The following is a 17,810-nucleotide window of genomic DNA, read 5'->3' as shown; positions in this document are numbered from 1 at the left end:
GCCCTGTATAACTGAAGGAGCGTGTCCACTCCCATTGCTCAGCCTGGACACATATCTAGCTCACTACGAGAAGTGAAGTTACAGGGAACCAGCCAGCCATTGCTGTCGTGGTGCCTACCTTGTGGAACACCCTCCAATCAGATTTCAAGGAGGTAAATAATTATACAACTTTTAGAAGACATATCAAGGGAGTCCTGTATAGGGAAGTTTTTAATGTTTGATATTTTATTATGCTTGTTGGAAGCCTCCCAGAGTGGCTGGGACAACCCAGTCAGATGGGCAGGGCATAAATTTAATATTATTATTACTATTACTATTACTATTATTATTATTATTATTATTATTATTATTATTATTATTATTTTATTTACTACTTTCTCAAAAGCAGGCTTTCATAGAGCATGTTACAGTAATATAACCTGGATGTTATTAGAACATAAATGACCATGCTTAGGCCTGTTGGTGAACAAATTTAAGCTGGTAAAAATACTTATGGCCATTAATGCATCCTGAGTATCCAACCATGCTAACAGACTCATGATTCTCCACACCTCCAAACTATGAAGCTGATTCTTAAAGGAAAGTGCAAACTCCAACCAAAACAGGCTGAACATCCTAATCTGGACCAGCAGAACCCCCAACAAACCATGCAATCTTATCTGGAATAAGGCTTCTTCTTTTCTCTTGGAGAGCCATTGATAACCTCTCCATATTGTTGTTGTTGTTGTTTAGTCGTGTCCGACTCTTCGTGACCCCATGGACCAGAGCACACCAGGCACTCCTGTCTTCCACTACCTCCCGCAGTTTGGTCAAACTCATGTTGATAGCTTTGAGAACACTGTCCAACCATCTCATCCTCTGTTGTCCCCTTCTCCTTGTGCCCTCAATCTTTCCCAACATCAGGATCTTTTCCAGGGAGTCTTCTCTTCTCATGAGGTGGCCAAAGTATTGGAGCCTCAGCTTCAGGATCTGTCCTTCAAGTGAGCACTCAGGGCTGATTTCCTTCAGAATGGATAGGTTTGATCATCTTGCAGTCCATGGGACTCCTCCAGCACCATAAATTCAAAAGCATCCATTCTTCGGCGATCAGCCTTCTTTATGGTCCAGCTCTCACTTCCATACATCACTATTGGGAAAACCATGGCTTTAAGTATACGGACCTTTGTCGGCAAGATGACGTCTCTGCTTTTTAAGATGCTGTCTAGGTTTGTCATTGCTTTTCTCCCAAGAAAAGCGTCTTTTAATTTCGTGACTGCTGTCACCATCTGCAGTGATCATGGAGCCCAAGAAAGTAAAATCTCTCACTGCCTCCATTTCATCCCCTTCTATTTGCCAGGAGGTGATGGGACCAGTGGCCATGATCTTAGTTTTTTTGTTGAGCTTCAGACCATATTTTGCACTCTCCTCTTTCACCCTCGTTAAAAGTTTCTTTAATTCCCCCTCACTTTCTGCCATCAAGGATGTGTCATCTGCCTATCATAGAATCATAGAGTTAGAAGAGACCACAAGGGCCATCGAGTCCAACCCCCTGCCAAGCAGGAAACGAGGTTGTTGATATCTGAGGTTGTTGATATTTCTTCGGGCAATCTTAATTCTGGCTTGGGATTCATCCAGTCCAGCCTTTCGCATGATGAATTCTGCATATAAGTTAAATAAGCAGGGAGACAATATACAGCCTTGTTGTACTCCTTTCCCAGTTTTGAACCAATCAGTTGTTCCATATCCTGTTGTAACTGTAGCTTCTTGTCCCACATAGAGATTTCTCAGAAGACAGATGAGGTGATCAGGCACTCCCATTTCTTTAAGAACTTGCCATAGTTTGCAGTGGTCAACACAAAGGCTTTTGTGTAGTCAATGAAGCAGAAGTAGATGTTTTTCTGGAACTCTCCAGCTTTCTCCATAATCCAGTGCATATTAGACAAGATCAAATAAGCCAGGAATAGTAAGGATCAGGCAGGCCCATAGTAAGCCTCACTTTGCTAAGAATTCTCAGGCTTTGTAAACTGAAAAGAATCTGCCAAAATATGATACCTAAGTAATTTGTGGTTTATAGCAAGATTCTTTAGAGAGCTTTAATATCTGCCTAGAATTGTCTAAATTGATATATTAGTTTTTTCTGGCTCAAGACATGCCTGTGTATGGTGAAAATATCAAGAATTGATATTTCTCAACTTCAATCCCATATTTTAGAATTCCACATCCAGCTTTGCTTTCACAATAGATATACTGAGTGTCAACTCTCCTTGTGAGCTACTTTAGTATCGCTTTGGATCCAACATAAGTTTATCATCTCCAATAGACTTTTTAAAAAACCCCAACAACATCTCCCTTCATGAATACTTATTCAAATGTAGTCAATGTTAATCGCTCATATACCTGAATATAGCAGAGGTCTGCATGTGGGGCCATAACTCACTATGGATATTCAAGCCTCCTTCCCCTGAATTTTCAGCCGTTTTTCTTTTTTAAAAGGATCTGTAGCTCTTTTAAATGTGAGGCTATCAGGAGAAACCTGCTGGAGACATTCCTACTGTGCTTAATGCCCTTTCCTAGAGAAAGTTCTCTAGCTGCATTTAAAATTCATTCTTGCTTCCTTTGAAATACCTTGGGCAAGAGCCTCCAAAAGTCATTCTGGAATTTCACTTTTGGCAAACTCTATCCCTGAGTTAAATCAAGTTTTGTATTTTTTACCAGCTCCACCAGGATATCCAGTACTGCTGAGTGACAGACAAGCTTATATAACAACCTGCACTCACATTTTCTGTTTGGGTACAAAGGACCTCTCCTTTGTGGAAAAACCACTCGGGGCATTTTGCTTGTCTTATTTAAATAGTAAAAAATAAGTAGCAAAAATAAGGTAAAAATCTCTTTTGGTTCCCCCAAAATTTCTTGGATGTTTTGCCCGAGTAGGAACTTCCAGATTTGATGTTTGCTTCAGGTGAAATTGAGTGGCAACTCTAATTCTACTCATTTGTTTTGTAAGAAGTTAAACCTCTTCCTGTCTTCCAGGGTTCTGACCAATTAGTGCAAGTGCAATGATATGATTGGCATGTGACTGAAGCAATGATGTCATCCTTCACGGCTTTCTCTTGCACGTATTGATCGGTAAAGGAGAAGAGGCTGGATGGCTGTGCTTCCCTCCCTTGTCAATTATATTAGTCAGTTCGGTCCTGGTTAGAAAAGAGAAAAGACAGTGCAGATGCTAGATACTGCAGATATAGCAGTAAATACGAACCTAAATCTCTGCTTCCCAACTTTGGGTGGTATCAGTTCTCCTGGCACAATGACTTTTAGCTGCACAATGAAACTCCACCGTCCCCCCAAAATATGTTCTGGATTTCCACTCCAACAACACTCCAGAGCAGATTTAAGACGGAGGTTGGGGCATGCAGGGAAAGGAGAAGGTGGGAAGGCTCCATTTCACAGCTAAAAGTCCTTGCACTGGTGGAACTGTCTAGTTAGATACCTCCCATTATTTCTAGTGATCCAATGTGCTACAGAATCTCTTCCATGTACTTCAAGGTTTTCCAAGTATACAATTTATAGCAGTATTTCTTGAGGGTGGGGGACAACAACTCTGACAGGACAATGCCAGGAAACTGTACCCTTTGTGACCTGCACTGTTTGTGCCATGTGTTCATATGTATGTGCTTTAACTGTCCTATCAGCTTCATCCCTTTAAAAACATGGTTTTCTGCCAAGTTGTATTGCATGGATGTCGACTCTCCTCTCACCTTACACAGACAAAGCAAAAGAATTAACACTCTTCTCACACTACTTGGAAAAATCTGAGGCTTTGCCATGAACAAAGGATAGAGTCCTAAATAGCTTAGATGGTCCAGTTTATTTATAGGGCAAGTTTCACAGACTTTCCTTAAAATGGATGAGGTGGAGTTATTGGAGGGAACCAGCTATTCTAGGAACACAAAAGTGTCAGAGTGATGATGATAATAATAGTAATAGTAAATAACAACAACAACAACAACAATAATATCTTACCCATTGCCTCCTATGTTCTGCCCTAGAAGAATTTGGGGTTGCCTGATACTTCACAGAGCAAGCTGCTCTCCTGAATACAGAAAAAAACTTAAGAGAAAAATGATCACTGGTGTTAACACAACCCAGTGTTATATTAATATCCAAGCTCTCCGCTGCTGTTTATGCAAAAGTTAATGCTGGGGACCTCCTGACCCCACCCCCTGCCATCACCAAATAAATTCCTAGTGAACTTTGCATTGGAATAAGAGAACCTGGTTTCTCATGGGTGGAATTTGGGGCAGATCAGAAGGGGGATTCATGAGCACCCATTCTCATCAGGATATTAGGATGCAACACCAGAGAAATTCATCCAGTCTTTAGTGTTAATAATATGCTAAAGCCCCCACTTAACATCCTTTAACACAAAGAAGCAGTTATTCCTACAATATATTTCACACTAAAAAGACATGACCATTTATCAAGTGGTAAGTTACCACAGCCTGTGTGTATCTAGCTAGTAAGTCAGTTCTCTGTGCTGTCCTGCAGTGAAGAGACGTTTACTCTGGCTCCATATTTCTAAGCTGATGTTGAAAGTGAGATAAAATTAAACATTGATTTGGCTTTCCAAATGTTTATATACCTACACATGATGATGAGTTACATACTCGGTAAATGGACTTCTATATTTACCCAACATCCCACCAAACCTCATGTAGTTGCAAGACCCCTGAGCTGGCATTGTTTTATGCTGATTACTGCCTGAAACCCAAAATAATTCATTTTGATGACCATACCTGAAATTCACAGAGGTTAGCAAGGAACAATGTGATTAGATATTATCCCCTTTCTTCAAATCTAGCTGATTTCACCCCCGCCCTGAAAGGATGAGTAATTTATTTTTATCCATTGGCAACACATTGAAAAGGAGCTTTGGGATGGAGAAATTATTAACCATTATACTCATTTTATGTTTTCTTTAGCTACAGTAACTGGTTGTCTTGTACCATTCCCCTTGAGTATATATGTGTATTGTACTGTAAGTAATGTGATATATAGAGATAGGGGGCCCATTAATAACGTCCCTATTTCAACAGAAATTGACATGAAGAGGTAAAATGCCTGAGAAATAGAGCCTTTTCCAAGCAACTCTTTCCTTGGGAATCACTTCCTTTCACATCAATCATTATGATTTTGTCAGCCTTTAATGCAGAGCAAAAAAATCAAAGCTTTTCTGAGAGGCTCCATAGACTTTTCCTCTCCGAATTTAAGACACACAACTCCTCTAAGGCAAGTGTTGGGAGTTAGTTGTAGGATTACTGCCATTGTTTATCCTTTGAATTTTAGGTATATTTAAAATATGCTTTAGATTGGAGCCCTGGTCAGATTCGAGACCTTCAATAAAAGTGGCTTCCAGGTTTCTTATTTTGATTTTTCTCAACTAATGGGCCCCCTATCACAGAACAAAGATAAAGCAATTGGTTTGATTTCACAACTGAAAAGCAGTATGACCTCATGATGTTGTCTTCTTGGCTTTTGTTTGTTTTTTGTTTTGTTTGGTTTCGTCGGACAGTATATTAATCAATCCTGGAAACCATGTGAAGATTCAAGAGGGTACTTTAGGATTCTTCATTGCAAGCGATGCCAAAGAAGTAAAAAGGTAATACGTTGTCAGATTTTATGTTGTTCTCTAGATCTCCTCCCCCTCCTCCTCCTCCTCCTCCTCCTTCTTCAATGTGGTATATGGTGCAACTTTAAACTGTCTTAGTAAACCGTGCTGGCAACTGTCCAAGGCATGTTTCAGAAACTGGTCCAACATAAATTTCCTTCATCTGGTGAGGAATGGAGCAAACCCTCAGCAGTGCAGATAAAAGATAGAGAAGGCCTTGCTGGTTCTGACCAAAGGCCCATGTAGTCCAGTGTTCTGTTTCTGCTGGCAGGTAATCAGATGACTCTGAAAAGCCCACAAACAGATACTGTAGTTCCAACTCAGTGGTGGCCTGTGTGGTGTGGTGGAACCATGCTCCCGACACCAGCATCACTGCATCAACTCCACACCCAAATGGGGCTGGTGTGAGGCAGGACTGTGCAGGTGCCACCTGTCACCCATCCATCCCCAGTTTTATTGTCACTTTGCTTCACCCTAACTCCCAAGGTGGACCTCAAGGCAGCTTACGCTTACATAAAAAAACCTAAAGATTTGAAATCAGCACTAAAACAGCATACCAATTGAATGAAAATCACCAACATTGCATCATAAGACTAATCTGTATCATCAGGTGACACCAGCCACATGAGTCTTGAAGGGCCTTTCAGAAGAACACCACCTTTTGTCAACCTCCTAAAGAGCGTAAGGGAGCCGGCCTAATGGGTTTCACTTGGTAGAGATCTCCATAAAGAGGGTGCTGCAACCACAAAGCCTTGCCTGTTGTAGGACTATGTCTTAGAAGTCAGAGACCCTCAAAACATGATCTCACCACATGCTCAAAGTATATGGGTGAGGAGAACCTTTAAAAAAGGCAGTTCATTAAGCCCTAAGCCCCTGCTATCTGTCACAATATCATTTAGAAATACATTGATAAATAATAGTATGTTGGATCAGAAGTCCCCACAGCAAGCAGGAAGTTGCCAGTTCTCCCCTCCCTGTTTATACTTTCCTACAGTAAGGTGCGTGCATGGGGCCCTGACCTCATGCCAGTTCGGTGGGGTACATGGAGGGCTACAGAAAAAGGATAAATAAGTGACCCCCCCTTTGTATGAGCAGAAGTACCTTTCACAGAGGAGTCCTTAAGCCAAGCCAAATATTCGTAAAGCATCAGAGGTAATTGCAAGAATAATTGCTATTGTCCTGCATTTGTTTCATGACAGCAACTGAATTCCTCTAAAACATTAAGCTATGTGAAACTAAGTGGAACAAATGGCCTTATATATCTTCAGCTGTCTGCTTTTTTCAAAAAAATAAAATAAAAATAAAAACCAGGGGGCTTTGAGCCAGCAATTCCCCTGCCAAGAACAGTGTTTTCATCTCTTGTGTGTTTGGATAATAAAGTCACTTTGGATGCTACTTTCCAAGATGAAAGCTGGATGATCTGATCCACTGTGTCATATTTATTAACCGTTCCCCCAATTATTTTCAAGTTAAATTTATTAAAAGAAGCACGAACTTGAATCACCCGGCCTTGTGTTTGAAATTAATTGTCTTGTAGCAAACATTTCCTTTTTTAAATGTCTAAACCTTTCAAAAGATTAAAGGAAATTAGTGCTGGCATGTTTCATTAATTTGGCACTTGTAGCAAGGAGGAAATGTGGGACTAATTTCATTTGTATGGATTAAGAAATGTGTCAGTTTTTCCATTCTCCCTCCCTCTCTAGGGCATTTTTTTACTGCAAGGCCTGTCATGATGACATCACAGATCCCAAAAGGATAAAAAAATGCGGCTGCAAACGACGTAAGTAATCTTCCTCCCCCCCCTAGCTTTTCTATTCTACAGAAACTGTTAAGCATTAAGGGATCTCTTAAATATATTTCTACGTTTTGAATAGTGCTAGAGAGAGGCTAGGAAATCTGTACATACCAACACAGTTAATAACTGTCTCCTGCAATATCTGCTTGCATATTTTGAGATTTTAATTTCCCACCGTTTGGTTATACTTGCGCCATTATTAGAACTTATTTGGCATTAAGTTAACAAAATTTAGAGAATGATTACATTATGTATAGGTGTCAAAATTATGTACGTATATAGGCTTAGTGTTTTCTCCCCCCACCCCTCCCCCAAAAAAACATTAATAAGGGTTTCCACAGATCAGTACGCTTATTGCCTGTTTGAAGCAAACCCCACCATGATTTACATGAAGGAAAATACCCTAATTTTAAAATACCTGAACATTGCAAGTATATGTTTTGTTTTGTTTTGCATATACAAATCGTGGACATCAAGCACTGATCAGGAGGAGCTGTGCAGGAAATTTAAAGAGGCTGTGTCCAGCCTTGGGAAGCAAAGCAGATCTATAATCCCGAAGCTGCTCCACAGGGACCAAACTTTGGGAAGCTCCCTAAACAAACTGTGCAAAAGCTCACTGGCGCATTGAAATCTCAGCCAGAGTCCATTTATTTATTCTAGGTTAGCAGGAATAGCTGACTTGTGTCCCTGCCGATGCTGTTGGATTCCAGCTTGCATCGATTCCAGCCAGCCAGAGTGTTGTAGTCCAACAAAATCTGAAGGGGCACAATTTAGCCACCCCTGCAGTAAACGAGTTAATATTAGGGCCAGTTTATATAATCAGCAGAATCAAGTGATAACACTTTATGTGGACTGCAACTACGTGGGCTTGTGTTTGAGAGCTGTGGGTTGCATGTTTGAATGCTTCTCACCAATAACAAAACCATGATATCCTTCCTATTCATGTGCTATTTTTTCATGTACAGGTTGGGAGGTTGGGGGTTGGAAGGGGGAAAGAACATAGTCCTTCTCAAAGGTGGACAAAGTGGTCTAGTCCAAGGGAAGAGACAAAGTTTTATCGCAGTTCTGCTGATCGTATAAACTCCTCCTTTATATGAATACTGCAGATCATATATTTTCGTCACTGCCCATACAGAAATATTATGACAGGCAGACAGATAACAGAATGACAAAGGAGAATAAACATTTTGGAGGCCAATGAGAGGAAATTAAAGAAGTGGAAATTAATCCTCCCAAATGCCTTCCAGCAAAAGGTAACTCTAAAACTACAGGGAAGCTCTCAGAGGACCAAACTGTCAGCCCTCGGTATATAAGAAATAGTCTAGTGATTGCAAGCATCAGTCACTCTGGCGAATGAAAAACTGTTGGGCAGATGCTGAAATAAAATGAAGGATGGCATAGAAGGAAGATGTCAGAAACGTTGTCCTGAGCATGGAATCAACCAGACAGGTTGGGAAGAAGGCATGGATAGCAAAATTGGACACACACCCCTTTGAGTATTTCTCACAGCACAATCCTATGCAGTCCACTCAGAAGTTAGTCCCATTGAGTTCAACAAGACTTATGTCCAAGCAACTATATATAGCATTGCAGACTAAGAGTGGAGTTCAGCATTGCACTGGTGTGAATGTTGTGTCTGTGCGAGCAGTTCAGCTTACCAGATGGAACAATCCCACTTTCCTTCCTCCATGGGCTGTTCTGAGGCTTCTGCCAAGGGAATATGCACAAGCAGAAGTTCTTGAGCAGCCTTTATGCTGATAGGGCTACTTTGCTGCATCCCATCCTAAGTCTCCTTATTTCTGTGTGAGTCCATCTGCGCATGAGTCCACACATTGGCCAGAATTGCATACAGTGCACCATGTTGCATTGTTGCAATGCAAATCTAGGTCTGAAACCTGGAGGGGGGAGTTGCAGGAGGAAAGCATCCAATTCACCTTCTACTGACTGCATCTACCCTGCAAATTTTCCCTACGAAAAACCACTTTGTGGCAGTAGGGTTTGCTCACATAACTGTGGTTCCGGGCACAAACCTAGTATGCAGTTGGCATCTCAACACATACGGAATATAAGTGATCCCTCATTAGAGAGCAACCTGTGCCTAATTATGCATGGCCAAATCCAATTGATTCCAATGGATGTCCCCTAGAGCTGGATGTAACTGGGCCGTTACTTGTAATTTGATTAAGGCCCTGCCAGTGAACCATGATACCTAAGACTGTTGAGAGTCGCCGGCAGTTTTTTGCGTGCCCAGTCGCAATGCATGATTATCCCTCAGGGAAGAGACATGTGCTGGAGTTCTAAATCCCCCCAGTGATGAGAGAGAGTGCTTGTGAATGCACTAGCTCCAACACCTGTCATCTTCTTGCCATCCCTGTCTGCCTCTGTAATGGAATGGGGATTCTGTTCCACTCATGTAGGCTACCTGCGCGATTTTGAACCCTGAAGCGGGGGTGAATGTGCTTGATTCCACTCTTGTCACATGAGGACTTTAGAATGCATGGGAACCCTCTGCATGTTTGCCACAATAGCTTTGCATGCTCTAGAGCAGTGGTTCTCAACCTGTGGGTCCCCAGATGATGTTGGACTACAACTCCCATCATCCCTGAGCTCTGGTCTTGCTAGCTGGGGGTGATGGGAGTTGTAGTTCAACAACATCTGGGGACCGACAGGTTGAGAAAGGCTGCTCTAGAGGAATTGGGGGGGGGGCACTTCAATCATTTCACGCTGCTCTGTGTAAACAGAGAAGGCTCCCTATAGCAGGCCAAGAATTCTCTTGCAGGGAAGATCAGTATCCGTGGGCAAGGTATTTTTGAAGGCTGCTTATCTGCCCTTCATGTTCTTCTCACTGAAGGACCCCTGGTAAGCTTTAAAGCAACCCCAGGGTTCACAAGAAAGCCAATGACGACACAGCTCAGTCATACTGGTGACAGCTCTTCAATCCAGCCCTCCAGCAGTGAGGCAGAGGTCTTTGTAGTCTTGCTACCCAAGACTCCAACCCTCACCCCAAGAATTTCTGAGTCTGGGGACTGCCTATTCTGCCGCTTTCACCTGTAAATTGGCAGAGGCATAGAGAAGTGTAGCACCACTTGGTGAAATCTAGGTAAATAGTGCACGTAAATAGACAGAAGGAATATGATTCATTTCAGTTGAATTTCAGGAGACTAGCAGTACAGAATTGCAGGCCATGTTAGGAGAGAAGCATGTCAACAGAGACAGGAGGAATGTTGCCTACTTCTCTTTTCCCTCTCCTCTCCACTCCCCATGTCTTTCTGTGCAGCAGAATTTGACTAATCTGCTGTAAAATGTCAAATAGCTACATTAGTACTGACAATGGTCTTTGTAAAGCTGCAAGATTTGGAGTTCTACACTCTCCACTCAGTTTGTCAGCTTCATTTATGGATGGCCGTGAGAGCGAACCTTTTCTCTCTCTGCCCTCCCTCTCCCACCCCACCCCCGCCACACTTTTGCTTTTCGTAATTGATGAGCTTTATAATAAAAATTAGAAACCTTAAATGGAAATTATGCATTAGATGAAAGGGAGGCACGAGAATAAACCTGTGTGTACAGGTGAATGGAATTTGATAGAATATCTTTTTTTACATGGAAATCTTAATTATTGTGGCATTAATTACATGCAGTTTCCTGGGATAGTTGAAAGCCATGTTCTTTAATAATGCATCAGAGGTTTCACGTCCCTTCAGATGCTGTCTGAACATTAGCTTCAGTATTGTCAGGGTCTAAAAGTGAGTCTGACCTACATAGCTGTTTGTCCAAACCTGTTAAGCCTAGTATTAATAATTCAGCACAGAGCTCTGCAGTTCCACAAAGCCAGAGATAATTAGAGTAACCATGCTTTCCTTTCACAGATATTTTTCCACCTTCTTACAGCCCTCTTCTCCCTATTCCTTGAATAATCTGTAGATTTTCATGTAATGTTGTCCAAAAAGAAATTCTGCTGTGAAAATCCTGTGCTCTGGATTACTGTGGTAGCCTTGCGGTATAATCTGCTTTCAGTTGTGTTCTTGCTTTAATTTCATTATAACTTTCCAGCAGAGAGCCAGTATTAATGCATGTGTACATATTGTGGTTAGAGAAACAAACCTTCATTGAGGCTGCAGTATTTAGTCGATTAAGTGTGTTAGACATCTTTTAAACTATATATATATATATAATGCAGGCTTTTAGAAAAATTGCAGGTGGCACTTTAGCAGAGATGCTTCCCCCTTCTCTTGCAAGGAGGAGAACCCTCTTCTAAGATGGTGCCTGCCTGCTGAGATGCTATGAAATGTTTGCATGGATCATCTAAAAATGAACATTGTTTTCCCCCCCCAAGCAGAACAATCGTTTGATTCATATTCAGATAATTTGGTTGACTTTCTTATTTAACAGAATGATCAATGAAAACTTAACACGACTGATTCATGTAACTGAATGACAGCTCTAATGTTTATATTTGCCACAGCCAGCCTGAGATGAAAGTTGCAAGAGGGGAGATACCTACTCTTGTTTTTTCTTGTTGTATTAACCAGTTTAGTATAAATATGCAATGCTTTTCTTCCCCTCCTCCAGCCGCGATGCTTCCTTCCAAAAGGGGGCCATTGAACCCCCGAGGTACAGGTCATGTGTGTGTACACTGATAATGTTTGAAGGAAATTGCATTAACCTGTGATAATTGACAATGTTTTGATTTATTTTTCCTCTTGCTGCCTTGGAACACGGCCCCTACTATATTTTAACTACACACTGATAGTGATCTATTGTGAGTAAAAACGGGCTCCCTGTAGCCCAGAGTGCAATCCAACCTGTCTTTCTTCCAGTAGAGAGTATTCATTTGTTCAGTATTCCGGTTCTTTTCTTTACACTTTTATGTTGCATGTAGCGGTGGCGTCTCATACCCACACCTTTCCTCATTCTTTATTGACCTTGTGGGTCAGGGCGACGTTGAAGAAAATACAGCAGTCTTTCAACTTGCTTTCCCCTGGCCTCTTCTCATTCCCAACTGTATTCCCCCCCCCCATTGTAAATCAAACAATTTTTTCTCAAGCTTTCCTAATTCCTTATGTATTACAAGGCTGAGAGAAATTGCCATCCCTGTTTGCAGCATGTCAACATCACAGATTAGGTTAATACTCATCCCCTCAGCCCAGGAGAACCCTCGGAACTGTTGTCCTACAAGGGTCTCCAACAGAAAACCCACCAGTTCTTAGGAGTCTTTTGTGGAGGGTTGAGGGAAGCCATGTATACTGGTTTTAAACTGGTTTTAAACCAGTATACATTTGTACTGCAGAAATGCCCTTTCCTCTGTTGTTCAGTTCTAGGTCCCAGTCAAAGATGCACAGAACGTTCGATATAAAATACCCAATGAATGACTTCCGGCATCAAACATTCAAACTTGGCAAATACTCATCTGTGCACCAGTTAAGGCACCCTGATATGCTGCTAATACAGTTGTGGTACTTGTACTGATTAGGCACCAGTTCTTCAGTAGAAAGAGGTGGTTCTAAAGTACTAATTATAAATTATTGTTGCTAAGTATTTCCCTCAGTCTGTAGACTTTGCTGAAGAAATGACAACAATCATGTGTTCATGGCCTAAGTATATTTTTAGTGGCATCCACTCTCTCCAATTTTGTTTATCACTCCCCATTGAAATGCTTTTCATATGCCCTCCAAAACACATGAGGACCACTTCCCTGTGAGTAGCACCCACAAAGCAGGGAAGGCATTTAAATGATCCTGATCACATAGGTAGGGGCTGACTGTACCACTCCTTCCATGGGAACCAAGACTTCGCCTCAAGCAAAGTACCAATTCCATGGCCAGAAACCATCGCAATAAGCCACCATCTATGTGGTTGCTTAAATGTTGCTCTCAGCTATAAACCACTCATAGATAAGCAGTTCCCATGCAGATATAGAAATGTGTAAAAGAACATCACATTGTGAAATTTATCTGGTTTCAAATATTAGCAAAAGTGAGTCCAGGTCAGTCTAGTGTACAGCATCATGTGTGCATAGAGTGTAGCATTGAGTGGGAGGCAAGGGGGTGGGCAGAGAGTTTGGCCTAGTGAACTTAGTCTCCTTCTTCCTGCATTTTTGTTACGTTTCAGAAAGAAAGACTAAAGAATACCTCTGTCAGAAAAAGAATGCTAGCATTGTGGAAATCCTAAATACTACATTTTCTGTAATGTATCAGAGCATAGGGCTGCTTAATTGGTTTGTAACCAATTATGTGTTAAGCAGAGAGCTGCAGCTAATCCAGGATATCAATAACAACAACAACAACAACAACAACAACAACAACAACAACAACAACAACAACATATTTATACCAGGCATAGGCAAACTTGGCCCTCCAGATGTTTTGAGACCACAACTCCCATGATCCCTAGCTAACAGGACCAGTGGTCAGGGATGATGGGAATTGTAGTCCCAAAGCATCTGGAGGGCCGAGTTTGCCTATGCCTGATTTATACCCCACCCATCTGGCTGGGTTTCCCCAGCCACTCTGGGCGGCTGCCAACAGAATATTAAAAACACGATAAAAGATGAAACATTAAAAACTTCCCTAAACAGGGCTGCTTTCCGATGTCTTCTAAAAGTCAGATAGTTGTTTATTTCCTTAACATCTGATGGGAGGGCGTTCCACAGGGTAGGCACCACTACCGAGAAGGCCCTCTGCCTTCTGTGAAACTGTACGCTTATTAAATGCCCTCCACCCCCTAATTGTGCCTTGGCCTCATTCACACATTAATACTTTTTTTAGGTCTGCACCTAAAAAAATATGGGCTCGTATCCAGTGCTGCTGTAGAGTTCTACTTCTGCAATGGGAATTTCCCATCCTCTTTCTTTGTAACCCTCCATGCACTGTCCATATGGGCTCCACGGGGTTGACGGGCTGCCCACCCACCCCGAGCAGATTTTGAGAGCATGCAGGGAGAGGAAAGGCAAGGGAAGCCCATTTGCACAAGTGGAACTCCATGGGCACAATGTTGGATGCAAGCCGTGAAGTGTAAATCAGTCCCCTGGGGCACTGCTATTCATTTACCTTTGGGCTATGTTTAGTTTAACATCTGGGAGCGGGGGGGGGGGGAGAAAGTGTACCCAAGCTACACAATGATTTAAATGTGTTGTTGCATTTGTGCACCTTCTTCATTGTTCCCATTTTTTAAAAAATAAAAGAGTCTGCACTGAATGCTTCCAAGCTAAACTTCTAATTAGTCTTGCGCACTTGAGGGGGAAGTTAAGTAGCGGCAGGACATGGTGTGGAATATTCTTTTAAGAAATAAAAACACCCAAGAGCCTTGTAGCACTTTAAAGGACTAACAAATGCATTATGGCACAAGCTTTCAGGGAATCAAGTCCACTATGTCATAGGTGGGGCCTCTGTCCTCCAGAGGATGTTGTGGGGTGCTCAGTCTAAGGAGCGGAGCCATCCTGCTGGCTTTCCTGAAATGCAACCCCTGCCCCCATTTGCAACAGGGTTGATAAGTCTCCTGATAAGCCACTTAAAAATATTTTAAAGTAGTGGAAGGGAACTGCAGTTTCAAAAGGGGACACGTGTATGGACAAGAAGCCCCAGTAATATGGCACTTTGCCTGGTGGGCCTCCCACCCAGCTTGAGTGCATCTTTGGCACCTCTCAGAAAGCTATTATCACAGGGGGTTACTTTGTGTACTCCTGCACTTCAGTAGCCTTTAGTGATAGTGATTATGATACCCATTGTGAGGCAAGGAGGAACATAAAATTTCTGTGGTGTTAGTTCATATTCATGGCTCGGCATCCGTGAGCAACTCAGGGATCACATTAACTAGCCAGCTTGTTCAAGATGATCAGTGATGGCTGAATAGAGCCAAGATCAGGCATGGCCAGACTTGGCCCTCCAAATGTTTTGGGACTACAATTCCTACAATCCCTGACCACTGGTTCTGTTAGCTAGGGATGATGGGAGTTGTAGTCCCAAAACATCTGGAGGGCCAAGTTTGGCCATGCCTAGCCAAGATCATTGCCTTGCACAGAGTTCACAAAGAATTCACTAGTATGACTTTCTGGGGTTAAATTTCCCTTGTTGATTTAATCTGGGATCAGTTGCTCAGAACTTAGCACTGTTGGATTTTGCACCACTTGAAAGATTTCCTTCTCACACATACATTTCCCCGGAGTTATATTATTTTATAGCTTTATGACTTTATAGTTTTATGGCAGCCTTGATATTTATAATGAGCTGGCAGTTTATCAACATTCTTATTAAAAAAATGCAGAAATAAGACTTAACCATGGTTAGCAGGAATCATGGATCGTTTCCTGCCCCAGCTCTGGTTAAGACCCAGGTGTATTTTAAAACTTTGGGTTAGCTTGGCACACTAAACTCTGTCCCCAGATGGCATGTATATGTCGACTAGCAAGCACAGAGACTAGAGCACTGGGAGAGCTTACCATGTTTAAGGAGAACAAACCATATGCCATATTAGAGTTCATTTTACTTTATTAAATTATAATTATTAAATTATAATCCTAGTTTTACTCTTAAAATTAGTTGGTTTTCTTTAGAAACACTAGTTCTGTAAAACATCATCCCAGTGAGAATCCTGATACTTGTGAATATATTTAACTCTTAATTAATGTTCAGCAAAATCATTTAGTTACTGGCAGGGAAATAAATCCATAGTCTTTGAAAGGCATAAATTGTGTCAACTGAAATGTCAGTCCCAGTCAACAGACAAGGTCTGAATAATCAATCAATGAATGCACAATTTGGGTATCAAATTTTAGTATATTCAAACATTGTTATTTGAAATTCAAACTTGTTACCTGAATATTTGGAGGAGTCAGATTTCGGCAGTCAAAATAAGATCCGTTGTGGGGCTGGCACATACCTTATTTTCAGAGGCGAGTCAAGGTGGGTAGATTTTTCTTGCCAATTCTGGTTTCAAAATCCACACCCACAGCTGTTGGTGTGAGTTTATAGGGTGTTATTTTGCCAATGTTTAGATAAAGCAGGAGTGAACAGCCTTAGAGACACATGTGTCCCTCAGCCTAATATTATGTGCCCCCCCAGTTGATTCCTAAAGCCCCTTGCAAGTGGCTAGTTCAGAACTTTGGTAAAACTGAACAGCAAATCAGAAGGAAGAGGGAGAAAAAGAGGGTGGAAGCAGGTGTCAGAAAGGGAGAGAAAGTTATGCTTCCTTTGACTCTGGCCTTGCCCACTGCTGGTTTTTAGCCCAGGGGTCAGCAAGGCTTACCTCGCCTGGGCCAGTTCACTCTAGCGGAGATCCCTCCACAGGCCGGATTGTGCGCACCTGCGTCTGGGCAGACACGATTTCTGGTGCCGCGGAAGTGAGTCCCCGCGGTGCACTGGCGGCTTGGTTCGGGGGCCGGTTAAATGACCCCTATGGGCCACTTGTGCCCCATAAGACTTAGGTTGCTGACCCCTGTTTTAGCCCCATTCACAGTCAGCATGCAGCACTCAACAGATTATCCCTAAAGGAATGCGGCACTCGACAGAAAATAATACTGCCCAACTTGCCCTAAATGATCTAAAAGTAAAGTTTTGTTCATTCTTTCTTCCTTGCACATCAACACTCAAACTCTGATCTCGGCTAGAACCAGTACTGGCAGGCAATACGTTGCTGATGCTTACTGAGTGTGGGAAAGGCAAGACTGTGGCTTGCAGAGGATTTTCAGTGGTATTTAGATTTGCAGTTTATAATATAATTTTAGTGTAGATACTTATTAAGAAGCATGCTCCTTTCCCATGTTGTATGCTGAAGGAATATAAAAGGCAAGGAATATAAAAAAGTTGATTGCTTTCTTAGACACCATTAATCCAAACATGCTATGAAACATTAGGAAAAGTACTATATAGTAGAATGATCAAACTGCTTCCTTTAATAACATATATATAGCTAAGCAATTTTTGACTGCTAAGCCCTGGCAATCTGTAAAATCGGAAACAGCTAACACTCCCCCTTTAATATTCTTTAAAAGCCAGAACTTTAAAAAAAAAAAAAAAAATGCAGAAGGCTCAGGAAGGCTGTGGTTTCCCTGGCGTACTATGGAGTAAGGGAGAAAAAGCTTTGCCTGTTGAGCACAGAGAAAAATCAATTGTCACAACCAGTTTTAAGACACGCTGCTGTATTTTTAAATTTTTAAAATATTTTTTACACAGCTGAAACTGCTGTGGGGGGAACCCTTTGCTATTCTTCAGGTTGGTGATCTTTTCCAACATCGCCACAAGGCAAATTAAATCAATCTAGCTGTTCCTGTAACACTACAGTTCCTTTGTGACCGTAATTTCTTTGTGAAGTTTTCCTTTGTTGTCATTTACCTCTTGCTGTGGATCATAAGAGAAGTTGAATTGAAATGACATTGTA

The 17,810-nt window shown here is 41.8% G+C and overlaps 1 protein-coding gene across 19 annotated transcripts in view; it reads left to right on the top strand.

The window, feature by feature from the left end:
- The window catches only part of KCNMA1 (potassium calcium-activated channel subfamily M alpha 1), a 536,674-nt gene that overhangs the window by 405,746 nt on the left and 113,118 nt on the right, over positions 1-17,810 (top strand). For 16 of the 19 annotated variants that reach the window (XM_053388116.1, XM_053388113.1, XM_053388117.1 and 13 more), the window contains 2 exons: positions 5,549-5,635; positions 7,348-7,424. In XM_053388116.1, coding sequence (XP_053244091.1) covers positions 5,549-5,635; positions 7,348-7,424 — 164 coding nt within the window. Of the gene's footprint in view, positions 1-5,548; positions 5,636-7,347; positions 7,425-12,189; positions 12,199-17,810 lie in introns of all 19 variants that reach the window. The other 3 variants (XM_053388129.1, XM_053388131.1, XM_053388130.1) reach the window with 1 other exon arrangement.

This window comes from Podarcis raffonei, chromosome 5 (assembly GCF_027172205.1).
Source record: "Podarcis raffonei isolate rPodRaf1 chromosome 5, rPodRaf1.pri, whole genome shotgun sequence".
NCBI classification, from domain to species: Eukaryota; Metazoa; Chordata; class Lepidosauria; order Squamata; family Lacertidae; genus Podarcis; species Podarcis raffonei.
The sequence above is the reverse complement of the archived record's forward strand: the minus strand, read 5'-3'. Positions and strand labels throughout refer to the sequence as shown.